The 27,639-nt window shown below is 38.6% G+C and overlaps 1 protein-coding gene across 2 annotated transcripts; it reads left to right on the top strand.

Annotated features, from left to right (window-relative positions):
• The first annotated feature begins 3,989 nt into the window (after nt 1-3,989).
• On the top strand, nt 3,990-24,596 carry LOC140766650 (probable carboxylesterase Os04g0669500). Of its 2 annotated transcripts, XM_073106154.1 has the most exons (6): nt 3,990-4,273; nt 7,351-7,403; nt 21,157-21,280; nt 21,362-21,483; nt 24,048-24,155; nt 24,259-24,596. In XM_073106154.1, the coding sequence occupies exons 1-6, from the start codon at nt 4,126-4,128 to the stop codon at nt 24,397-24,399; spliced, it is 696 nt and encodes a 231-aa protein (XP_072962255.1). In that variant the 5' UTR covers nt 3,990-4,125; the 3' UTR covers nt 24,400-24,596. The 2 variants fall into 2 exon arrangements, with proteins under 2 accessions (XP_072962255.1, XP_072962256.1); XM_073106155.1 differs by lacking the exon at nt 24,048-24,155.
• The last annotated feature ends 3,043 nt before the right edge of the window (nt 24,597-27,639 follow it).

The following is a 27,639-nucleotide window of genomic DNA, read 5'->3' as shown; positions in this document are numbered from 1 at the left end:
TCGAGGAGGCACCATCGCAGCAACGGTTCTCGGTACTCCAGTAATATTTCCCGCCACTATGGTTGGTTGAGCTTGATTGCGGCTCTCTTGGCTCGTCCAACTCTATTTCAGGTGTAACTTCATGGCCTTATGTTTGTCTTCGATAAGCACCGCATCTTCAAAGGCCTCCTTTAAAGTTCTAGGCCTTAAAGCCCTCACATCGGCTTGTATGTCTTCCCGCAGCCCGAAGATGAAGGTGCTGCGAAGTTGCTGATCCGTCCATGGTGGATGACATCGGCTACTTATCCTCTCAAATTCTTCTTGGTATGCCCCAACCGTGGTCTTTTGCACCGTCTTTGAGAAGAGAGCATCAAAGTTTTCATACCCCGACACTCCAAATCGCCGTGTGATATCAGCACAAAATTCAGCCCAAGTTTCAATAGCCTCAATGGCATTGGCTGTTCGAAACCAATGAAGCGCCGCATCCTTAAGGTGAAAACTCGCAAGCGTCACCTTGTATTCTTCCATCGTACCTTGGTATGCGAAGAATTGCTCCACCCTACACAACCAATTGATCGGGTCACCACCTTTGAACTTGGGGAATTCGAGACGCACGACTTATCCACGAATGTCGTTGTCTCGTTCTAGATTATGTCCAAGTCCTTGTCTAACCAAGAGAGGATGTACCATTAAGGGTTGATGATCCCTCCTTTGGTTATGATTAACTTGCCATGGTTCCGGATCGTATTGACCCGCCTATGGATCTTGATCTCCAAGGTGATCTCCATAGTGGTTCGATTTCTTCTAATTCTCTGATCTGGACTAGATTTGGCATGAAACTTTGTAATAAAATCTCAAAAGATGCCACCGTCGGATCGATATGAAATTTGGATATATTGTAGCCCTATAAAAGAGCTTTCCAACAAATCAAGTTTCAAGCGAATCGGATTGGGATCTCGAGATATCGTCCGATTAGTGGACGAACGTCAGGGTTGGAGACGAACCAGCATTAATGGGGTGGCACCGATGAAAAGTGGTGGTGGAAGGGTTATGGTTGATGGAAGGTTTAGGGCAAGTGTTGGATAGATTGGAAGAAGGGGGAGGAGAGGGCCGCCTCTAAGGTTTTAGGGTGATTAGCCGGTCAAGGGAGGTGAGAAGCGGCATAGCCGGGGATTGAGAGAACGAGAGCGAAAAAGATGAAGGAGGTAAGGCAAAACTCAATTATTCAATAATGACCTCTGGTTGCCATCCACATCCCTTTTAGAGGCTAACCAAACAACTCAAAATTAACTATAAACAATACAATTTTGTCAACCGCGTTCGAACGCACTGAGTTCGCGCTTCTTTGGATTTGTGAACGCGATGTAGGCGTTTGAACGCGTTGTAGGCGTTCGAACGCGTGATCGAATGTGCCTATTTCCCACTTCTCTGGATTTGTAAACGCGATGCAGGCGTTCACAGTGCATTCGGACGCGACGTTCGAACGCACAATGCACACTCTCACAACCACGTTCACAACCGTGTTCACAACCGCGTTCACAAGCACTCCACTCGCGTTTGAACGCGACTTACAGAAAACTTATTTTCTTGGAAATTAAACATTAAAATAAGAAAGAAAGACACTCCTAAAGTGTATCCATGCTCGAGACGACATCGGTGAAGTCCAAATTGTATCAAGGAGATGAAGATGAAGAATGTGTCAACGAATTTCATCCAGAAAAGAGAGAAGCTATACCATGAATTGGTTCACGTTAACAAGATTAGTCGGTAATATTTGTAAGTATTATGCTCATTTTAGATATATTTCAGCTCTTCTCAAAGCTAATAATTTATAAAATATTCTTTATATCCCAGCCAAGAAACACATATAACATGCAGCCTATTGTCATTTCGATAGGCAGTTCATAGTTTGCGAAGATCCTTATGATTAGCTTGGCTCTTCCTCTGATGATTACTATTATTTCAATATTTTTTCTTATTATCGTGTTTAATGATAAGTGTCTTTCTGCTTAAACTATAGACAAAACTAGTGAAATTTTGTACTTCTCCTAATAACATTCGTTCTTAAACTATGACATGATATGTTTGAAACATCTTACTTAAATTCGGTAATATGCCAAAGGAATTCGTACTTAAATTACGAACTTCCTTGATATGTTTGAAGCATCTCGAACACTAGTAAAACAATTGATCCTTGATATGTTTGAAGCAAAATTCATACTTAATGATAAATTGTCTTTCTACTTAACCTATATATAGAAAACTGGTGAAATTTGTTGTTATGCCAAAGGAATTCATACTTAAATTACAAACTTCCTTAATATGTTTGAAGCATCTCGAACACTGGTAAAATAATTGATCCTTCATATGTTTAAAGCAAAATTCATGCTTACAAATAAACTATCTTTCTACTTAACACATATAGAAAACTGGTAAAATTCGTTATTATGCTAAAAGAATTCATACTTAAATTACGAACTTTCTTGATATGTTTGAAGCATCTTAAACACTAGTAAAACAATTGATTTTTCATATGTTTAAAGCAAAATTTGTACTTATAGATAAACTATCTTTCTGCTTAACCTATATAGAAAATTGGTAAAATTCATTGTTATGCCAAAAGAATTCATACTTAACTTATAAACTTTGTTGATATGTTTGAAGCAATTCGTATACTAGTAAACAATTGATACTTAATCACATCATGTCTATGGCAAACATGTGTGGAACCTAAACATATCATGTATAAAACAAATTTAAGAACCTTACACATTATATATAAAACACATTGATTCCAAAACACATCAAAGACACACAAAAATAAACACATGCACATTTAAATAGTTTGATACGCTGTAGTAGGTGACTGTAAGCTTCCACTACAAATTACTTAGGGATTCGTGCAAGACCTAGAGTTGTGTCCCAGTTCTTTACAATTCAAGCACTTATTCCTCCATACTCCTTGATTTTCACACTACGACGGTTTCCTTTTCTTTCGCTTCTGACCAAGTTGAAGTCTCACTAAGAGAGGTAGCATTTCAATCTCATTCGATAGACCCGGTGGCCAAAATTCCCTTGATACGGTAGGTGGAATTGAGTCTGAATATGTAGTTAAATATATTTCTTTAGTGAAATATCTCTGGCAAAACTCATAATGATCAAGATGCCTAAAGCTTAGAGCAGCAACACCGTGTGATATCCTATTGGTATTAGAATCAATTTCGTTGTGATCTTTGATTATTTGGTATTCTAATACATTTGTAATGTGCCGATCTCATAGGGTGGGATTCGCGCTAACACGTTAATTATTCCCATTTGATAGCTTTACTTGCACATGCTCGAATTCTATAGTATTTATGCTCTCTTTTGGATATAATCGTTGTTGTCATATTTGAATTTGTGGCACTATTGTAGAATCATTACCAACGACATGCTGTGCACTTAAGTGCGAAAAGACAGTGCAAGCTTTGTTATGCCTTTTGTGTGATCAATGTATTGATGACACTACACAATTAGAAATCGTGCTAGACTTCTTGAGTTTTGATAATAACTATTTAAGCCATAATTATTAGAACTGGGTTGGACCAAGTGGTCGCACATATAAACTGTTGAACTGACCATCAAGTCAGTTCAATTTGGTTATAGGATCGGAAACACAATTGGGCCGTTAAAAGTCTACGGACCTAGTAGTTCAACCATTTAACCATGCAACTTAGATGGAATTTTGCAAACTGACTGGGTCACAAATATTTACATTATTACTTTTTTTTTTATCACTTATGAGTACAAATGCTAGATAAGAACTAGACAAAGAGCTAATCTTCTATGATACAAATACATTTAGGCCTCACTAAATTCTTAGACAGATAGGTGTAAGCTCCAAGTCACTCTTCCAAGCAAAACCACCTAACACCCAAATAATATAGACAATAAATTATTTAGAGATAACCTAAACTTATGACCTTATTGGTATATACTTACCTAATTACGAGAGATTGGAAATACAATCTTCCAACGTTCTAGTCAAAGTCGTCGAGGAAGACACCCTCTCCACTTCCCTCCTCTTCAAGACACCCTCCCTTTCGCATCCTTCCCCCACCTCGCGAGCCCTTCGCTCTCATCTCTCCCAAAACATCCTAATCATTCATGGCGGACAGCTTCATCCTTTGGCTCCACGGCTTGGGCGACAGCGGCCCAGCAAACGAGCCTATCACTAACTTCTTCTCGGCTCCCGAGTTCAAGAACACGAAGTGGGCCTTCCCCACTGCTCCTTCCGCTCCAGTCACTTGCAACCGTGAGTCTTTTGCACCAAATCCTTTATCTTTGTTTCTATTTTCTCTGGAATGTCTCCATGTATACATTTTAAAAAAAAAATATTTGTTGATCTCTTTTTGGATCCAATGAGAGATTGGTTTGACGGAAAGTTGAAATGTCTGAAAGGTCTACTCGACGGATCTCACATCGATTTTGAATAATTTAATGCCTAATTCTTTAGGCCCTGGCGATTGCACTAGTCTACGGTGAATTGGACATTTTGGAAAGCAAATCAATTCATCATACAACGCCTCTCACTTTTCCTCCACTGGAAGAAAAGATGTTTTAAGTTTGATAAACGTAGAGACTGTAAGATGTTGTCAACCACAAAAATAGATAGATTTAACGTAACTGGTATGAAATCAAACTGGTGACATTTTTTCGATTTATCTGGATGGATAACATGCACATTGTGATGATCTAAGTACATTATGGAAGGAAATTTGGGCTTGTCTCTATCTTAGCAATTACATTAAATTGCAAATAAATAGAGGCTATCTGTAACATTAACAAACTAAATTTAGCAGTCAATACAAATAGACATGCGAAATCAAATTCCACGGTAAAGCAATATTCTTGCAATTCATTGAAGGAAACTCTGATGTTTGCTAATGCAAAACTAGCTATTTTGTAACCCCGTGAGTGTTTGATACAAGGTTCCAAAAATCGGTATCGGGATCGGGATCGGCCGTCCGAAAAAACGATACGTATCGGTTGTATCGGCCGTATCGGCTGTATCGGCTGCCTATATCGGATCGGATTATTTTAATTAAATAAAATTCTAAATATTATTAAAAATGTATAAAAATTTAGAAAAAATTATAAGAAAATAAGAAATAATAATTACTCACATATAAAGCCTAAAAAGTAAAAATATCTTTTTCTCGTTCTCTTCTTTTCTATTCATTGTCTCCCATATTCTTTTTTTTATCTTTTTCTCTCTTTCTTTCTCACCTTTTTTTTTTAATCTTTCCCTCTCCCACTCTCTCTTCCATTTTCTCTCTCTCATGCCCCATTTTTTTTAATCTTTCCTCTCACTCTCTCACTCTCTCACTCTCTCTCTTGCTCTTTCCCTCTCTCTCTCATTTTCTCTCCCTTCCTCTCTCTCCCTCTCTCTCTACTGCTGCTGACAGCAGCAGACCAGGCCGAAACCGAGTCGGTTTCGGCCTAGATCGGGATCGGCCGAAACTCAAATCCTTGGTTTGATACTCCTTGGCATTTGGAATTGTGATGACTTTTTCTGCATGGATCGCGTGAAGCATTGGATGATAGCAGCCTTGCACCGTGCAAGATTTGCTCCGGAATTGTTCTTCATTGGTTATTTCGCTGTGGAGAACAAAAGCCATACTTCTTATAATTTTGGTCCAACAATGATGCTTGAATCTTAAATCAACACAATTAGCTCATTTCTGCCTATGCTTTAGTTATCTTCTGCTATTACAAGATGCAAAGTCTTCTAGAATAGATGCTCATTATATAAATGTTTTAGATTTTACAGCAGATCTTTAGTAGGATTTTCTGATTTTGGATAAATGATCTCTAAAAAGCATAAGCTGTAGTTAACTTATGAGTTTGGAAGTTTGGTGAACTTCTAAGGGAAATTTCTTTTAGATATTCAGATTTGGTAAGATTAATAATCTCAAACCAGCATTTGTTATTGCAAATCAAGATTTGGTAAGGTTAATAATCTCAAACCAGCATTTGTTATTACAAATCAAGGATTGCCGTACTGAGGCTGGTAATGGTAAGGGCAGGCATGTTTTTCGTGTCCCTTTTCACTTTAATTTGTGCAATGAAGATTATATATTCATATGTATATTGCATAAGAGACACTATTGCTTGTTTTTCATTTATAAACACACTTTCTCCTGTTCTGCAAATAGAATATCAATTTCTAACCTTGAAACTTTGGATCAGAGTTGGTTGAGAATTGCTGTAATTTGTATAAAATGAGCCTTGAAAAGATAAGCCCTCAATTTTCATCAATTGTAGTTTTTTATGCATTTTACTTTTGAGCTTATCAAATTTCAAATAATGAACTGGAGATTAATTTTGCCCCAATTTTATGGAAAATTTCATTCTAAATCTAGAGACTTTTGGATGAGCTAACATATTAGAAGATATGAGCACTTAGTCTGATGGTAAGGCTATCCTCTTGAACCCTTGCATACGTTTGGGTTATGAAAGTAGCTTATCTAGTAATGAATGTAAGGTTTGTCAAATTTTGCTCCCTCGATTAATGTTACTGGGACCCTCCTTTATGGTGTTGTTGTTGAAAGTTTCTTCTATTAGTATATGAGCTGCTTCGGTTGTGTCACCCCAATTTCTGTCAGATTGGATGTTTCCTAACCGATAATATTTTCATTCACTTATCCTTAGACCCTGAGTTTCCTTGTTCAACTTGCAAATTCCAAAAGAATAACAATAGGCATTCTTTTGTGTCTGTTTCTCAAGTAAGCATCATAATCTTTAGTGAAAATTCCATCATGTTTTTTTAGGCCAAGTATCTTTGGACTTGTAAATCTGTAATTTAAATATGATTGCGAGAGATAGCTTACATCATGATTACTTGCAATTGTATCCAAGTTGTTTGTCTTTGTCCACTTTAGTTTCATCTTTGCAATAAGGAAGAATCTCTCTACATGTTCTTGCGAAACTTTCAACCATATTTGAAAAATATCCTGTTCTCTCTTTGCTTCTTGCAAGCTGAATAAGGTTCATTTTTTGAGTTTTTGGATGATGAGCACTACTACAAATCCCCTCAAATATCCTCGACCTTGGCAGATGTGCTGACAACTGATATGCTAGGAGATAGAGAGAAAATCATGTAAAAATTGGTGGCAGAAGGGGCCAATTTAACCTTTTCAACCCTACCATGACAAACACCCAGACGTCTACAGGCATTTAGGTCCTTTTTCGTGTCTAAAGCATTTCCATGCACTAGAGACATTGCCAACTGAAGCAGAAAAAGAAAAAGTTTTCAGATATTACTGCTGATTGTTTGCAACATATATGGAATGTGAAAGAGCTGATCTTTCTAATGGTCTCACCTTGTAGGTGGTGCTATTATGGATTCATGGTTTGACATTTCAAATTCACCAATTACTTCGGTAAGTTATTTTTTTGTGATATTGTTCTACTTTACTGCGCACATGGCTGTCAGAAACAAATGTTCATTTTCGCATTGCCATTTTTATGAGGTTTTGATAATCCAATTTTCAGTGAGATTACTTTTATTTTTACTGAATCACTTTCATTAGTTGAAGCAGGCTCATCAAGAGTTGTGGCAGTGAAGGATTTTGCAGTTGTTCTTATGAGCAAGCTGAGTCAAGTCAGATAAAATTGGAAAAAAAAGAGAAAGCCAACCAAAGTGCAACCTGAGTTCTCCGGGGGGGTGGAGCATGATAATCTTTCTAAACCAAAACATATAATAAATAAAAGCCCATATTTAACAAGAAAAGGTAGAAAATAGGTCTAATATAAGTTAGCCACTTAGCCTTAATAGGCTTAATTTAACACCTATAATTACAATATTATTCTTAGGGTATTGATAATATATATAAATCTTCAATAATGTGGCAGATGGTGTCAAGCTTCGCACTAATTAGTAATTTGAATAATACATAATTGGATTTTTGTTAGTATCTTTTAGATAAGATTGTAGAGGTAAGCCGCTCTACTATGGCTTACATAAGAAAAGAGCAGGATATACCCTTCCCTCTTACCAAACAGCAGAAAAGATAAAAATAACTCTATAATGACTCACTATAAATTAAACAACAGGAATAGAAATTAGGCCTAAATATCAGAATAGATAAAAAAGCAGCTGAATTTTAAAAGTATTATTTTTCAGAAAACTCTGGCTTTTAACGCCTAGGCTCCCAACTTAGATAATATATAACTGGTCTTCCTTAGATCTTGCCTAGGTGACCAACCATCTTAGTATCTCATATTATATTTTAATACGTAGATTGATTTTGAAACTCAAAATTATTGTACAAGTTGATGATTTCATGGATTATAATAGCTTACTATAGTTCTTAATGAGAATGCATTAATATATTTTTTAAATTATAGGTATTAATTTTAACTTATTATCTAAATATTAAATTTTTATTTATTCTCTAACAATCTTGAACTTTGGGCGTTAGCTTAGGCACTACATAATCTCTTGTCTGCATGTTTACCGGCTATAGTCTTTTAAAATTGAGCTTGAAAGTTTGATTGAAAAAAAAATGATAATATAATTTCAAGCATCTGAATTTTATCCAAGATACAATCACCTTTTGCTTTGTGCGGGAGGTGGGTAGGATCTGTTAAGAATGCATTTTTCTTATGATTAATACTCTAAGAAGCTAAAGCATCAGCACAATAATTTCCTTCTCTAAAATAGTGACTGATATTAAATGCAACTCAAACAGTCATCTGCTTAATATCCTTCAATATAGACTTTATTTTCCAAGGACATCTTTACGTTATTTTCTAAGAACATATTATTCATTATAAGCTTTGTACATTTTAATTGTTTAAGCATAATGGCTATTCTCAAATGTATGATATACATTGTTACATATTACTTAACAAAAGTTTTTGGCTCATCTAGTTATCTAATAGTTAAAGTCTTTTATACGATAATATTTGTTTAAAAATCAATCCAAACTACATTCCCGATATGGAGCCTATAAGAAAAATATATTAGAGTTTCAAATATAATTACATAAACAAGCTTTTATTTGTTTTTGCTATTTCCGTAATATGTTGATATATATATATATATACTACATAACCTTTCCAATAGATGTGATGGGAATTAGATTTTCATTTTTTTTGGATGCATTTTTATCTAAAAATTAGATTTATTTTTGGAGTGTCATATTTGGCTAAACTCCTAAATTGCAAGAGATTTAGTTTGTTTTAAGATAAGTTTTATAAGTTCTATTTGGTTGATTATTAAGTTGAAAGAGTCCTAGTTTAGTTATAGATTAGACTAGGAAAGATTCTGATAAGTTTAAGTTATGATCTAATGTAATTTTTGTCTCTTTTTATAGAGGTGATGGGAATTCCGAAAATGAAGAAAAAAATCATGAAAAATTGAAAAATAATATTTTGTATAGGATTCCAAGTTTATCTCTTCTTTTCTCTTCTCCCTTTTTTCTTTTGTTATAATCTCCACGCTTTCTTTACCACCACATTCTAGGTGGGTTTTCTTCTTCCTCTCTCTATAATAACTAAGTAGGTTTGATGTTCTTTTTTTTATGGATTCACGAGTTATCTTTTACCTTTATTAGTTTGGAAAATGTAGGTGGAATGAAAAAGGAGAAGCCCTATATTTTCTCTTTGAGAATGGATTTGTGTATTTAGTTATCTTCCCCTGTATTGGCATCTTTTGTCATCTTAAGGCTACATCAATATGTTGATCATATGATCGGTGACTCTTCCATCTTTACTAGCCTCACCCTTGCTTCTATCACTCTTTTCATGTTCTGATACATTTAGTTAGGATATCTTCTTATTGCATTAGTTATTTATTTTTATTAAAATAAAATTTCTGTAGATCGCATTCGAACGTAGAAGAGGTCACGTTCGAACGCCCTTGCGAACGCCTGCATCAGGTTTGCAAATACAGAGAACGCGTAATGTGTGTTCGAACGCCCGCATCGCGTTCACACATACAGAGAACGCTTTTTGTGCGTTTGAACACAATCGGGCGTATTTGAACGTGATAGGCGGGAATCTTATAAAATTAAGGTTACTTATTGTTTTAGGACTTGTTGGCTAATCTCTATATATATGTGGATGGCAGCCAAATTTATCATGTTATTGGAATATTGATTTCTTGCCTCTCATCTTTCTACCCTAATCTCCCTCCTCTCTCTTTACCATCCTTCCACCTCCACCATTGGTAAGGTTTCTTCTAACTTCTAATCTCCCTCGTCTGTCGAGCCACCCCCCTTCTTTGGGATCTTGACCTCTTCGTTCCCTTCGTCTATATCCCTTAATCATATCCACAATCCACCTTCATCTCCATACCGATCCATAACCCTAACATCCACTCCATCCGTCACCACTACCATTATCCACGTTATTCCGTATTTTCGTCCCAGTTTCAGTTCGAATCTGTCAAGGACGTAAATACGAAAGTTGTAGATCAGGAAGTTACGAATATAATCCACTTAGTTTCGTAATTTTCTAACTACAGGAACGAATATTCTCCCACAGTTGTGCGGACTGATTCATATAATACATCCAGATCTTAAAGGAATCGTTGCGTAGCCTACCTTTGGTACGAGAACCCATCATGTTCACATAGTTGATGGGACCCATTATCCCATCTCTCACATTGGCTACATTACCCCTACAACAGATTCCATGAGTTGTCTTACTTTATCTAATCAATTGAACTCCATCTTCAGTCTTTAATGGTGTGACCCCGTATGAGCGTATCTATGGTACTTTACCATCTTATGGTCATCTTCATGTCTTTGAATGCATCTACTTTGTTCTTCTTCCTCCCGGTGAATGCAACAAGTTGTCCCCTCGAGCAGCTAAATGCATCTTTCTAGGATATAGTCTTGAGCATAAAGGTTATCGTTATTATGACACTTATGCTCATCGACTTAGGATATCATGCCATGCCACATTTTTGGAAGAGATATCATTCTTCACCTCCGATACATTGGCTCCCTCAGACTTATTATTTTTGGATCTCTCTACACCTATCCTATCCTTCGTCCCTTTGGATATCCCTACCTTAGCCCCACCATTTGCTCCCCACTTGTCTGATACTCCTTTACCCATAGACACTCCTTAACTATCACTTTCATCTGCCTCTCCAGACCGCTCTATTGCTGAGGTTCTAATTCTTCCAGAGGAGTATCCCTATCCTATGACGACCTTCCTAAACTTCTACACTCACAAGTCGTATCTCTCTCTTACAGTTGAGCCTTCCTCTTCTAGTAGTATCCCACCGATCATCCCATCCTCTATAGTGATGTCTTCTGCACCCACTCGTCGCTATCCAAAGCGTGAGCATTACTATCCTGACTAGTATGGCTTTATGATGTCTTTCGCTACATACTCCCCCTAGTTTTACACTTTCCATGTAGCCATTCACTCTACCCTTCAGCCCAAGTCTTATCGTGAGGCTATCTAGGTTTCAGAGTGGCAGCAGGTCATGACAGATAAGCTTCAGGCCCTTCAGTAGATGCATATTTGGGATGTTGTCCCTCGTCCACTAGACATCGTGCTTGTCAGATGTAAATGGATCCTTAAGGTCAAGTATTGACCTGATAGATCCATAGCTATGTACAAACCTCATCTAGTTGTTCGGGGCTTTACTCAAAAGTACGGGATAGACTACAAGGAGACCTTTGCTCTAGTTGCCTGGATAACTTCTATCCGCACTCTTCTTATTGTTGCTTCTAGTCATCAGTGGCCTTTACATTAAATGGATGTGAAGAATGTGTTTCTTCATGGTCTCCATGATGAGGAGGTATACATAGATCCTCCACCTAGTTTCCCTCTTCCTTTAGGTCAAATATGTTGACTGCGCTGAGCTATCTATGGGCTCAAGCAGGCCCCTCGTGCTTGGTTTGATCGATTTCGCAGTGTTCTTACAGCCTACGAATTTTAGGAGAGTCCATCTGAGCCATCTATGATTAATTTCTGCTCAAGGTTGGGTCATTCTTTTTCCGTATATCAGTGATATTATTATTGCCAAAGATGACTCAGTCGGTATCCACTCTCTCCAACTACATTTCTAGTGTCAGTTTGAGATGAAGGACCTTGGTTCTCTTCAATACTTTTTGGGTATTGAAAATAGTTAGTCATCCCATGGCTTTTTGTTGTTTTAGCAAAAGTATATTACAGGCATTTCTTTGTCGTGCCACCATCATTGATACTCGTCCCATTGCTACCCTAGTTGAGCTTCATGTGAAACTTTAGCCCGATGATAGTTAGCTTCTTCCAGATCCACCAGATATCGTCAGTTGGTAGGGGCACTCGTCTAATTGACCATTACCCGACTTGATAACTCTCATGCAGTTAGTCTTGTTACTCAGTTCATGCAAGCTCCTTGATCTGTCCACTATGCCGCTCTTATATGTATTCTTTGATATCTTCGTGACACCATCTCTTAATCTCTTTTTATTCTATTGACTTCCATCTTGGGTCTGCGAGCTTATTTCGATGTAGATTACGCTAGTGACAGATCTGATTGAAAGTCTACTACTGGCTTCTGCATTTTTCTAAGAGATTATTTAATTTTTTAGCATAGCAAGAAACAGAATGTGGTGTCTCTCTCTAATACTGAGTCAAAGTATCGTGCTATGTGTATGGCGACAAAGGAGATTGTTTGGCTTCGTTGTCTCCTTAGTGATACGTGTTCTCTTACCTCTCCCAATCTCTCTTTATGTCGACAATGATAGTGTTAAAAACCTTGTTGAAAGTTTTATTTTTCATGAGAGGATGAAGCATATTGAAGTTGATATACACTACACTTGTCAAGAGTACTAAGCTGACATTATTTCTCTCCATCGCCTCAGCAATGAGGAGCAGATTGCTGACTTCTATACAAAGTCTCTTCCCTTTCCATGCTTTGGGCATTTAGTTAGCAAATTTTTGGTTTATGATCCACCATGAGTTTGAGGGCAGATAATTGGAGTTATTAGATATAATATATATATTATTCATTTATCTTATTTTATGATGACCTTGTATAAATAGGACTTTGCTCCCTCTTTCATGATAAAACAAATACAAAACATTTTTCTCCCGAACTCTTCTCTTCCCCCTCAACCCAACCTAGGGTCAAGGCTAATATCGTTACAACTATCATGCTTCATAGACTGTACAAGTCCTAAACTTTTCGTTTTCCTTTTTGAAATTTTCTTCTATATATTCTTACTAATTGAAGCTAGGGATATAAATGATTAAGCAAATGAGAGTATGGAAAGAGTTGTAATACCTTGGAGCTTCCTTCAATGCCAATATTACTACACAGCACTAACTAATGTCAACTTGCCAGACAATGAGAATGTGCATGAGCTTCAATCAACTAAATATGAAGATGAAATTCTAAGAGAGGTTGCAGAAAACTGTTGCCTGTTGGACAACATGTAGGTAGGAGTTAGAAAACAATAATTTTAGTCTGTTATATTAAAACAGTGAGTACTACTTCAGTCTCTAAAGTCTAAACCACGTAAAAGGTAAGAAAACCCTATTCTTCAATAAAAATTTGATCAAAATAAAATGAACATAGTTTAACCAATCTGCTGAACTATTTCAATATAAGAAAAAGATAATTTTGGAAAGTCTTTTGTTTGCTTTTCTTTTTCTAGCTTTAATAAATACTAATTTTTCTTATGGATGACCTCAAAATTTTGGAACCAAAGGCTTGTTCTGCATTTTAGATATTTCTCCCATCGTAAGCCTCTATTTACTGCTAAAATTCACCAAATTAACTCAATTTCTCTTCTCGATAAAAAGCAGGAACTCTTACATCAGGAAATGAAATTTCTTATAAGGTTCTATGAAGATAGATCAGTACTAATTTTTTCCTCTATTGTGATATCCAGTTCTTCATGATTATAAAATTAAGATTTGATTAAACCATTCCCAAACAGGAAAAAAATGAAAAGGGTGATCGACCTATAGACTTGAAGCACTTAAGTTTTAGAAACTTAAGCCTTCAGAGCAGAAGGCATTGAATTCCAATCCCACCTAGCTTATTTGGTATTAAATGTTAGACCTCTATCCATTAAATTTTAAATGCACTTCTTAGGCCAATTAAAGTTTTTTAACCAAAGAAGTGAGTGTATAAGTGAAACACCAAAACCTCAAAATACACGTGTAAACCGCATGGGTAAATCCCCCCACGCGGTGCATCATATGACCTGTCAGTACAAGGATTTCACAAGGCACACAACAGCACAATTTTACCATAAATAAACTCAACTATAAGAGTCCGGATACAAGTCCACAAGCCACAACAAGCCTTCCAAATATATATCCAAAATACAATGCTAAAGTCCAAAATATAACACCATCATCACGCCCTCGCAGGGGCTTAGCACAACTAACAAACATACTGCAAAGGAAAAGCAGCTACTCCTCGCTACCCGCACCTGCGTCCCCTAGCTCTGAAATAATACAACCACGAGGTGGTGAGCTTACAGCCCAGCGAGTAGGATCCATACAATCTAAAATAATGAAATCACATGTGTATATCCAATGTATGCCTATTTTTGCTAACGATAATGATATGCTTATTGAAAAGACTTACTACAACTTACTAAATCAATGCAATCGATAAAGATTACCAGTCACTATTCTGGAACATGTCAGTTCCTAAACGTATCATGATAAGATTACCAGTCACAATCTCTTATTCGTACACATCTCAATCATAGGTTTTACATGTTATGCATAGCAATAAAATAGCAGTTTAGTCATCTCAGGCCTACCAAAGCATTAATCATACTTATCATCGCTCACCGAGCTATTCACCACACAGGGTAAATACTCTCAAGAAACAATCATCCATCACAAAATCATCTATCACAAAATCATCCATCATCTCATACATCGAGAGGGGATATATACACATCTAGCGGTAATGTTACATACACGTGTATAGCGACACTACATGTGACCGCTTGTCTGTGGCCATTAGACTAAGGACCCCGGTCGTAAGCCCATATTTCATTCTCTCTAAATCATCACCGTCCTCGGCGGGAGAATCGGGAGCCCTCGGCTCATCAACAGACGCCCTAACCCTGCGTCGTCGGGTACCGCTAGAGTTATATCCCCGCCTCACAATCATGTTCTTCTATCATCATAATCTAGTCCTGACTGTGCAGTATAACTACCTAAATGCCACATAAGCTTCCCGACCTCAGGTGTAGGCCGCTAATAGTATAGTCATATAAGATACACTCTACCCTTAACCCTGGGCTGAGTGAGTAAGGGTACTGCCTAGTCAGAATTCGACTACTAATGATAGGTGGAAGTGGTGCAGTGTCTATGAGTGTATAAAGCATGTTATAGTCATCATGATCATTATATTCTATATTCACAGCAATCATATATCTATGCAATGGTATACCATACAGGATACATGTAAAGCATTATCACACTAATGTTTATGCTACATTAACATTCTCATAATATTATGATGAGCAAGTTATCAATGACTGCATATGCCAAGATATAACATGGTGTACTAACTGCATGTATTAATACCGACATTTCCTACAGTGTCATGACAGGTATAATGATTGTAATTATGTTATTCTAGGTTTGTATAACTCTATTCGCCTGGGGGGTTCTCTAGTAAATCTCGTCAGCTAGCCGGCTCCTTCGGAATTCCAAAATCCTCCTCACGCGGTGTCAATCCTATGAATTCACGCAAGTAACGCAATACGTAAGATTAGCGAACTAATAGAATTAATTATCTTATTAGTGCATTTATATTTGGTAAAGTACATGAGTCAAGGGTCTCCTAGGGCGAGTCTTATGTTATCCTAAAATTCACATGATACTAGGTTATCATTACGAGGGATCAGGTTAATCAAATCAGGTGAAAAAGATAAACAGGGTTATAGGGTCCAAATGGCCCCAAATGGGTTAGGCTAGAGGCAATGGGTAGGTTCAAACCCAACCCAAAATAGCAAGAGGGCCTTAGTGGGCTGGGGGCCCAACCACAGCCCACCAAGGTTGGATTAGTGGGCTGCAGACTGCAGCCCACCCAACATTGGGCTAATGGGCTGCAGCCTGCAGCCCACCCGGATCCAAGGCCAGGTGGGCTGCGCCCTGCAGCCCACCCAGACCGAGCTGGTGGGTTGTGGTCTGCAGCCTACCCCAAAACCAGCTTAGTGGGCTGCAGACTACTGCAGCCCACTAAGGGGGGAATGGGTGGGGGTTAAACCCCCACCCCTCCACCCCATCTCCTCCCGATGGAAGGAGGTCGAGGCGGTGAGAGGGATCCACGAGGCTGCGGGCGGCACGACATGAGGCCAGCGGCGCAGCGCGAGGACGACGACACGGCCACGAGGCTGGCGGCGCAGCGCGTGGCCAGCGGTGGCCACGAGACCGACGGGTAAGTGAAAGGGGTAAAAGGGAAAGAAAAAGGAAAGAGGGGAAAGGAAAAGAAATAGGGGAGGAGGAGGGCCGACGGCGATGGGCAGCGCTCCATGGCCGGCGGCCATTGAGGTGCCTCCTCTCCTCAAAGAGGGCCCGAAGCCCAGAGTGGGCTTCTCTCCCTCCACTGGAACTCCTCGGATCGGCGGCTAGACACGAGGTCATTGGCCGCCATGGACTCCGACGACGGCGAGGGAGGGGGGGTTATACTACAGAATTTAATGGCAGGGGGGTAAGAATGGCTTACCGAAAAAGAGGGGGGGTTGGTCGGCAAGCTCGAAGGCTCTCGGTCCGGGGCTTCGACGGCTCCGAGGCTGTTGGCAGCCACGAGAGAGAGGGAGAGAGGCAATGCGGTGGAGGAGAAAAAATGGGGGGAGGATCGAGGTGACTGCAGTGATGGGAAGGAGATAAGATGAGAAAGGTGGCGTGCACGGCAAGGGAAGGGGAAGAAGAAGAAGAAGAGGGGGGGTAGAATGGCAGGCGCCTGTGTCACGGGATTTTTTTTTTTTTTTTTAATAATATTTGGGGTGTTACAACTATCCCCAACAACAAGAAATTTCGCCCTCGAAATTACGCACCTAAATCGATAAATAAATGAGGGTAGGTAGACTGAATCTCTTCCTCAGGCTCCCATGTAGCTTCCTCTACTCCATGATGCCGCCAAAGGACCTTGACCAGAGGTACGACTCTTCTTTGGAGCGTCTTCATGCATCTATCAATGGTCCGTACTGGTTGCTCCTCATCGGACAAGTCCTTTCTCAACTGGATAGATTCTTCCCTCAAAACATGTGGCGGGTCATACAGGTACTTCCTCAATATTGACATATGGAATACATTATGAATCTGAGATAGCTCTGATGGCAAATCCACCCGGTAAGCAACCGGTCCTATCCGTGCCAAGATCTCATCCCGAAATAAAGTGGCTCGATGATCCATAGAATCAATGGTACTGACTGGGAGGAAGTGAGCTGACTTGGTCAATCGATCCACAATCCCTATATAGAGTCCTTTTTCTTCAAGGTCTTCGGTAGACCCACCACAAAGTCCATAGTGATATGCTTCCACTTCCACTCAGGAATAGGTAATGGCCTGAGTGTCCCAGTCGGCCTCTGATGTTCAATTTTGACCTACTGACAAATCAAGCATCGAGCTACAAACTCTGCAATGCTTTTCTTCAATCCTGGCCACCAAAAGTATCTACGAACATCATGGTACATCTTCGTCTCCCCAGGGTGCACACTGTAAGATGTCTGGTGAGCTTCCTCTAAAATCTCCCGACGGAATCCGCCCACGTCAGGTACACAGAATCTATCTCCAAACTTCAGGCTTCCCAATCCATCAAGGCAAAAACTCTTTTTACCTGAGTCTCGAACTTGCTGGAGGACTTGCAATAAATAGGGGTCTTCTGCCTGCACAACTCTGATCCTCTCCGCTAGAGTCGGTCTCACAGTTAACTGGGCCAGCAGTCCAGCACCCACATCTTTGGCTATGATGTGTGTGTCCATCTTCTGCAGATCTCGTAGGATGTCCTGCTGCTGAGTAATCAAACTAGTCAAGTTCCCCATCGACTTCCTGCTCAAGGCATATGCCACCACATTTGCCTTCCTAGGGTGGTAGTTAATGGTGCAGTCATAATCATTCACCAGCTCAAGCCAGCTGCGTTGTCTCATGTTCAACTCCCTCTGGGTGAACAGGTACTTCAAACTCTTGTGGTCAATGAAGATCTTGCACTTCTCCCCGTAAAGATAATGCCTCCAAATCTTCAGGGGCGAACACTACCGCTGCTAGCTCCAAGTCGTGGGTATGGTAGTTCCGCTCATGGTTCTTGAGCTGCCTGGATGCATAAGCGACAACTCCGCCCTCCTACATGAGGACACAGCCCAAGCCCGAGTATGAAGCATCACAGTAGACCTGGTAGCCTCTTCAACTGTGAGGAACTACAAGGATGGGTGCAGATGTAAGTCTCCTCTTCAGCTCTTAGAAGCTCTCCTCACAATCAGCTGTCCATTCAAAACACTGATCCTTCCGGATTAGCTTAGTGAGGGGACTGGCAATTTTCGAAAATCCTCCCACAAAACGTCGGTAATATCCGGCCAAACCCAAGAAACTACGGACCTCCGAGACCGTACTCGGTTGCCTCCAATTGAGAACAGCGGTGATCTTGGATTGATCAACCCGGATGCCCTCTCCTGAGACCACATGCCCAAGGAACACCACTTCCTCCAGCCAGAATTCACACTTAGAGAACTTAGCAAATAACTTTTCTCTCCTAAGCACATGCAGTACCAACCGAAGATGCTCTTCGTGCTCCTGTTCTGAGGCAGAGTAAATCAAGATATCATCAATGAAGACCACCACGAAACAATCCAAGAAAGGGCGGAAGACTCGGTTCATCAAGTCCATGAAGATAGCTGGTGCATTGGTCAAGTAAATCTCGTTAGCTAGCTGGCTCCTCCGAAATCCCAAAATCCTCCTCACGCGGTGTCAATCCTATGAATTCACGCAAGTAACGCCATACGTAAGATTAGCGAACTAATAGAATTAATTATCTTATTAGCGCATTTATGTTTGGTAAAGTACATGAGTCAAGGGTCTTTTAGGGCGAGTCTTATGTTGTCCTAAAATTCACATGATACTAGGTTATCATTACGAGGGATCAGGCTAATCAAATCAGGTGAAAAAGATAAACAGAGTTATAGGGTCTAAATGGCCCCAAATGGGTTAGGCTAGAGGCAATGGGTAGGTTCAAACCCAACCCAAAATAGCAAGAGAGCCTTGGTGGGCTGGGGGCCCAACCACAGCCCACCAAGGTTGGATTAGTGGGCTGCAGACTGCAGCCCACCCAACATTGGGCTAATGGGCTGCAGCCTGCAGCCCACCCGAATCCAAGGCTAGGTGGGCTGCGCCCTGCAGCCCACCCAGACCGAGCTGGTGGGCTGCGGTCTGCAGCCCACCCCAAAACCAGCTTAGTGGGCTGCAGACCACTAAGGGGGGAATGGGTGGGGGTTAAACCCCCACCCCTCCACCCTATCTCCTCCCGATGGAAGGAGGTCGAGGCGGTGAGAGGGATCCACGAGGTTGCGGGGCTGCGGGCGGCGCGGCACGAGGCCGGCGACGTAGCGCGAGGCCGACGACACGGCCACGAGGCCGGCGGTGCAGCGTAAGGCCGACGGTGGCCACGAGACCGACGGGTAAGTGAAAGGGGTAAAAGGGAAAGAAAAAGGAAAGAGGGGAAACGAAAAGAAAGAGGGGAGGAGGAGGGCCAACGGCGACGGGCAGTGCTCTATGGCCGGCAGCCGTGGAGGTGCCTCCTCTCCTCAAAGAGGGCCCGAAGCCCAGAGTGGGCTTCTCTCCCTCCACTGGAGCTCCTCGGATCGGTGGCTAGACACGAGGTCATTGGCCGCCGTTGACTCCGACGATGGCGAGGGAGGGGAGGGTTATACTACAGAATTTAATGGCAGGGGGGGTAGGATGGCTTACCGAAAAAGAGGGGGGGTTGGTCGGCAAGCTCGAAGGCTCTCGGTCCGGGGCTTCGGCGACTCCGAGGCTGTCGGCTCCGGCGTCGGCAGCCACGAGAGAGAGGGAGAGAGGCAATGCGGTGGAAGAGAAAAAAAATGGGGGGAGGATCGAGGTGGCTGCGGTGATGGGAAGGAGATAAGATGAGAAAAGTGGCGTGCACGGCAAGGGAAGGGGAAGAAGAAGAAGAAGAGGAGGAGGGGGGGCAGAGTGGCAGGCGCCTGTGACGCACACGTTCGGCGCGTGCATCACGGGGTTTTTTTTTGTTTTTTCTTAATATTTGGGGTGTTACAATCATCTTAAGAATTTAGAGTAATTGGTGAGTTGTTACTAACAAACCATGACAACTGAGATCTTTTTAAGTGGAGCTAGAAGATATCCAGGTACTTGTTATGGTTTTCCTGACTCGAAGAGTCCTTTTAAGTTGCATGTAGAAATTGTGTTGTGGTTGTTCTGAATCTTCTAATGTCATCTCGAGAACCTTGTATATCATTAATTTCCATTGAGTTGAGGTATTATAGGAATCCATGGTTAGGAGGAGAGATGCAGAAGAGGTACTGGGATCTAGAACCAATTTTATTGCATTAATTCTGGTTCATCTTCATGGGTGCTTGTTAGTATTTAATAACTATGGGCCTAGTATGCCATTTACATATGCAAAATTGTGATTTTAATCTTGATAATAGGGAGTTAGTGTGCTAAGAGCCTAACAAGAGAATTTATAGTGTTGGAGTCCACGTAGTGTTATTTGTTCTTCCACATTCCCACATCTTGCTGTAAAATCCTACATATTAGCTGAGATGCCCAGGATGCATATGCTTCTCATGTACTTAATATAGGATAAAGACTGTAATATGAAATTAAAGGATCAAATCTCTTCCCAGATGTTGCAACGTAGAACGAAGCTTCTTTGTTTCATTTATTCAAGAAAATGTTGGATAAATATTCAGCATCAAATTTACATTTGTTCTCTTTTATGGGGATCGTTTCAAGCTAAACCACCTAGTAATCAAGTCTTTGTAATCGAATAGTTGGAAGAAAAAATATGTAATAAGAATACTATCAAATTATGGCTTACAAATTATGTAAGAATGATGTTCTGTTGAATGTATCTCCTGCAAATGTGAGGTCTAGGTAGATACGCAAATGTATGTGGATCGACATGCATAAACCCAGCGGTTGTATTCTAACACAGACTGCCTCTGCTAGAAATCTGTGAGAGATGAGAATGACGTTCTTAAAGCTGTCCATGATGTCCACGCTATTGTTGACGCGGAGATAGCCTCTGGAATAAGTCCAGGGAACATATTCATTTGTGGACTTAGCCAAGGAGGTATTCTATCTTTGGAATAAGTTGCATTACTAGTAGTCCCAAAAACAAGACATGTGGTTAAAGCTTGTTACAATTTTGCAGGCGCCATGGCTATCGCAAGTGTTTTGCTCTATCCAAAAACTTTGGGAGGAGGTGTAGTCTTCAGTGGATTTGTTCCCTTTTGTTCACCAGTGGCAAAGAGGGTTTCATCTGAAGCAAGAAAGGTGCTTATCTTCGTCGAAGTTTCCACTTTATCTGATCACTTCGATAGGTGTTATTAAACCTTTGCTTTTTCTGTCTTGTGATGCTTGATCTTATAATTTTACTGCTGTAGTGAATAGAAGATAGTACTGTAGAAGTCATCTTTGCTTTTATTCCTTCAAATCGGAAAGTGAATAAAACAATATCCAAGTTCTTGCAACCGAAGCTGATGTACATGGGCAGGCACTTATTCCTCATTTTGTGTCCGCAGTGTCCCAGTCTATAAGAAACTATTAATCATCCTTAATTTTTGCAGTCCTGCATAATATCAGTGTTTTGCTTTATCCAAAAACTTTTGTCATTTACAGAATCTAGTGGATTAGTTCCACTTACTGGAAAATTTTCTATGACGGTATACATATTTTAAGATCTATTTTGTCATCTCTGATAGAATACTTAGGTACAAAGATTCTCTTTCTAAACTTCAATTTTGATGTTTTGGTGATGCTTGTTGCCGTGTTTGTTCAATATTAGTTCTGAGTTAACTATAGTTCTTGCCCAATCCTATTAAACTCAACTATATATTACCTCTCTATTAATCGGTTCCATTTTTTTAGTCTTTTATTGAAGTGAACTTTTTAACTTCAGTTTAAACTGTTATCCTGCATGCAATTTAATCGTCCACAAACAGGATTCTAGAGTTGTCACTACTTTCATCCTTCTAGCGATTTCTGCCACAAATTTCTGGGACAAATTTCTGCACCTTTTTGTAGCATATGGTAAATCTGTGTCCAAAATGTGTCTTGAGAGTCGATGTGTTCAATGATTGTCCGAATTTTATTTTATATTTTTTAAATATCTGATACATTTTTAAAGTGTCTGACGCATGTCCAAGGAGTGTTATTCGTTCTTCCTTGCATTTGTAAGTTGGTTATAATAACGATGAGATGCCTATTCCCTCTATGCATTTTCACTTTCAAGGTAAATTACTCAAGGCACACCTGAGCGCACCTGACCTTTTAATACCTCCAATGAGTCAAAGGTGTTGATTTTTGTTGCTATGCACTGATATCTTAAACATCTCAATTTTATTTCAGGTGCATAATGCATATACTCCTTTTAAAATTAGTATTAACTATTAAGGCCAAAATAAGTTATTTTCATGTTTATTTCTGAGGCCCTATTTGATCTGGTACTAAGATTGACGCAAGAATATCATATTCATTCATATAAAACGTTCTTCAAACACCATAGCTAATTAATCCAATTATGATGTCATGAGATTTGAGATATCATTTTGTTTACTACATGAAACTTTGTTCCATGCATGTGTAACGTTAAAATTCTGAACTTACATATTATTTTAATCATTTAGCATTTCTTATTCATGGTTCACTTGTTCATGATTGCTAGACATTAGTAAATGTAAGATATTTAAATCCTACCCAGTTAGACTGACATGCATATGTATAGAAAATTTTACGAACTAAATTATTTGTTTGTTAAAAGTAAATTCACAAACAATAACTTTATAATTGCATACACTGCATCCTTATGTGCCAAATGTGAATTTATGCTTCCATATCCAGTAAAATTTGAAATTTTTTATCATTGCATACACTGACAGAAGCAACGTTCTTTTTTTTGTTTAGGAGGCTAAGTTATCTAAGGAATAAAAAAATATTAAAGCTAAAATACAGTGCTAAATTTTGTTTGGAAAGAATTAGGACTAATAGGTTGATGTGGACCATTTTTAATTCTGTCTTTTTTCTAATTTCATCTGGTGTAGTACTAATTCTTAATCTAGTATCCTACAGGAGATGTTTTATGCCAGCCTTTAGATGATTTTTTCCGAGAGGTGTCTATCAACAATTTATATTAATCGACCATTCAATAATTGAAATAAAACCCTGATAATAATAGGAGTAAAATTCATAGTAAACTTTTATATATTTTTCTCAACTCAAGTATATGATGAATTGATCATACATAGATAGTAATAATTAAATAAAATATTTAGTATGAATAAAGAAAATGAAATAATCACCTGATCAGTGCATTGAAGCACTAATGAATTTACTGAGATCTTATCTTGTCCTATTTTCAATTTGTAACCTGTCTTGGCATTTGCTGCAGCTTTTTAAACTTAGTAAAATCATGTGTTTCAAGTAATATAAATTAGTTGAATTGATCCCATATGCATTTGTGTGAGCAGCTGTCCTCTGCTTTAGATTTGATATATGTTCCAAATTTGGCTGACGTTCCTAGACCATGAGGATCACTTGTATTCCTTACATACTGCGTCAAGTGTAATGTTCTTCGAAATATGATGTTTCTAATAGTTATAACGAGTAATGCAAGCATATTCTTAAGGATAATTAAACTTAACCCCCTTAAAAAATTGTAGTTTCAACTAAAAAAAAGTAACTACATAGATTCTCTGAACTAAAAATTTTCCTAGGTCAAAGATTGAATATGAAAAACAGTGATAGTTTATGAGGGCCAAGTATACTTAACCCTATTCTTTAATGTGAATGATAGAACAAAACTTCTTATTTTTTTAATCCGAAGAGTTCAAATTATGCAGACACCGATACTATGGTGTCATGGAAAGGTGGATACACTTGTACCATTTGAGGCTGGGCAGGATGCATATAAACTTATAAAACAAATTGGAATGAGATGTGAATTCAAGGTATTTTCTGCATCATGTTTTTCTGCCCTTCCAGACTTCAGAACCTGAATATTTTGATGAATTGATCTGACAATGACTTGGACTTCTTTTCTGAAAATTTCAGGCATATCCTGACCTTGGCCATTCATTAGAGGATGAAGAGTTGCGATATTTTGCATCATGGATCAAGAATCGTCTTGGGAGCTCCAGTGAAGTCGCCAACCACAAGTTCTTCTGCCGTCTCTTCAATTTGTGCTCCACTTAAGCATTTATCTCTCGAGTCACCTACATTTTGTGGTTTATGTTTGCCAAATTCCAATTTTTTGCCTTTTTTGTTGTAATATGCTATTATGCTTTAGCATTCTTTTCCTTTTTCCTTGCGTTTTGTAAAGATAAACCAGTTATCAATGGTATGGAGAGGTTTTATGAAGTTATCAATGAATTGAAACCTATATTGTGCACTCTAAACCAACCCCAATACCTAATTTAGCCCCTAAACTAAACTCATAGGGCTGTTTGGTATGAATGTGTTCGCAATACTGCTTCAGTATGTATTTTAGAACAGTGTTCTAATATTATGTTGTAGTGGCAGCCAGGACTCTGGCAACCGCCCTCAGCGAGTAGTCCACCATAGTCAACAGAATGATGACTCATTTTAGGATTTTGTGTGCAACCAATAGTAATTTCTTTTTCCTGTTTCTCAATTTGTAATTAGGATATAAGCTTATCTCAACACTAGCTGCAAAAGTTCCCTACATACAAAACTTTTCTTTGTTCTTTTTCCTTTTTCTTTTGACAGAAATACATAACATGAAAACTCGTTCATTCGTAGTTTTTCTTTGTTCATTCAATTTGTAATTTTTTTTTTTTTTTTTGTATATCTTTCTTCTGACTGTAATTAGGGGCTTGTTTGGTTGCTGGGATAGAGGGTGGGATTTGAGATAAAATTCCCTTTTATCTTAGAAAATTGAAATAAAACAGAGGTGAAAAAATCATGATAAATAATTTATCGCATTTTCTTTTTCTCAATTCAGAGCTAGGACAGAAATTGAGATAAAAGAGGTGAATTGTCCCTTTTTCATGAAGGTCAGTTTTACCCCCCAAGCAATTTATTCAAACTCTGCTACTGTTCCCTCCATCTCTTTCCATGCCCATTTTAAAGGCTTAATCCCTGTTAAAATTGTAATGCTATAATACTATAATATACTTGCTAATATTATATATATATATATTTGTGATGGTATACGTATTGTTAACAATAGGTATATTATGGTGAATTCACTCATTATATTTTTGGACAAGAAGTCCAAAACTAACCGTGAGTAGACAACATAGTGGCTTTCTATATACATATATACATAATGAAGTTTAAGAATTATTTACTTTAAACGAAGTAAAGGACGACAACATCAATTTAATTATTTTTATCTCTTATTTTAATCCTATAAATTATTAGATTTATCATTCTTTTTCCCATAGTTATTAGAACCGGATCGAATACTAACTCGGTCAGATGTCGTGTCACTGGGTTATTAGTTCAACAGATAGTTCATCTAGTCGGATTGATGGTTTTTTAAAAATATTTAAATAATATAAGATAGTTATGTAGAATTCTAAAAATTAAAAAAAATCTATAAAAGTAGTATAATTGTATGTATATCGTTCAAAATGTATGTTATTCATACTGATAATATCATGGTTATTTTTCAAATTAAGTCTAGAAAAGATATAAATATCATTAACTAAGAGAAATACTTGAAAACCAAAATAAGGATATTTTTATCCTTTTACATTTAAATTATTTAAATTTTAATGTAAGCTTATTCCGAGAGTACTCATACAGAAAAAAAATAAGGATTTAAAAAGATATACATACAAAAACTATGTATTTTGAGCAAATAAGTGCCTTTTTAAGAGTATATATGCAAAAAATTTAATTTTATAACATGACTATATTATAACCTAAATATATTTAATTTTTAGGCTGGAAATACCATTAGGATATAGAATAGAATAATTAAAGATTAAGGATGATAGAGTAATTTTGTAAAAATACTTGACCCGTCCAATTTGCCAAAAAACAATCGGGTTATAAGTCACTGATTCAATTGCTAGGTTTATTAGTTTTTATTGGATCAATTGCTTATCCGGTCTAATTTCAAAATGTAATTAGTTTAGTGGTCGGTTCATAGGTTCATTGGTCGACCATCCCGTCCGGTCCTATTTTGATAATTATTCTTTTTTCAATCAAACATTAAATAAGAAATTAAAATAACACCATCCATATCTAGTCATAAATTTATAATTTATTCTTATCTTTTTCCCCTTAGCCCTATTAGGGCCGCTTCTGGTGTAGATTATTTTCTATCCGATTTGATTTGGAACTTACAAAGATAATTGGGTTCGATCCAACCATTGGAATCCAACAGATATGTTGTTCCTCTGGGAGTTAGAAATCCAATGCCACCGGAATTTCATCAATCGGATGAGTAGATCAAAAGTTACGTATAAAATAATGACTGAAGGTCAAACAGGTAGCGGGATGGATGTGAAATATGTGGTTAGGGTTATGGGAGATGATTATCAGTGTGGTGGGTGGATTAGTGCTTGGAACTAGATGAAGAGAGAGAAGAGAGCTTTTAGGTATGACTGGTCTCTAGAGGGATGAGGGAGAAGTGCAAAGATTAACCTCGAGTAGACGAGAACTAGGGTTGGATTTCGAGGGGGAGGAAAGAGGAGGAAGAAGATGGCTTAGCCTAAATGAAAACCAATTCCAATGTTCAATAATCCAAAGAGGCTACTTTTTCACATATTTGGAGGCTAGACAAATATATAAAAACCCTAAACAAATCCTATTACGACTCAACTTACCTATTGTGCGTTTGAACACACCCCAATCGCGTTTAAATGGCCAAAACACGTTCTTTGTATGTCCAAACGTGAGATCAGGCATTCGAATGCACATGCGAGAATATTATTTTATTTTCCTAAAACATAAATAGAAATTGATACAAATTGAAGCGGTTTAATTATGTTATCTATGCACCTACTATTGTGCTTGAAGGTGAAGCACATCTTGCTGAAATCAAAGGTCATGGGCCTGAGGCTCTACAACCACTGTATCCCCCAATATGATGTCCACATCACGGAGTGCAATCGGATACAAGTCCATGATAAAAGTATGACCCTGAACTCGAACCTGAATTATACTGCATATGTCATCAGCTCTAAGCATCGTACCGTCATCAATGGTGGCGTCAAACCCCACTGTCGGCTCGGAAATGAGTCCAATCTTCCTAACTAGCCGCTTGTTAAGGAATTTGTGTGTGCTCCTCGTGTCACTGACGATAAGCATTGTATGCTTTCTTATAAACCATCCATGCAGAGGGTCTTTGGAGGTATTGCAGATCCGAAGTACGCGTGGAGAGAAACACTCGCTCTAATCTCCTCTGCCTTAGTCTCCTCCATCTCAATCTGCCGCAGCTCATCTATCATGTCATCCATA

Source organism: Typha angustifolia, chromosome 9 (assembly GCF_048772165.1).
Source record: "Typha angustifolia cultivar Huaian chromosome 9, ASM4877216v1, whole genome shotgun sequence".
In the NCBI taxonomy this organism is placed as follows: Eukaryota; Viridiplantae; Streptophyta; class Magnoliopsida; order Poales; family Typhaceae; genus Typha; species Typha angustifolia.
The sequence above is the reverse complement of the archived record's forward strand: the minus strand, read 5'-3'. Positions and strand labels throughout refer to the sequence as shown.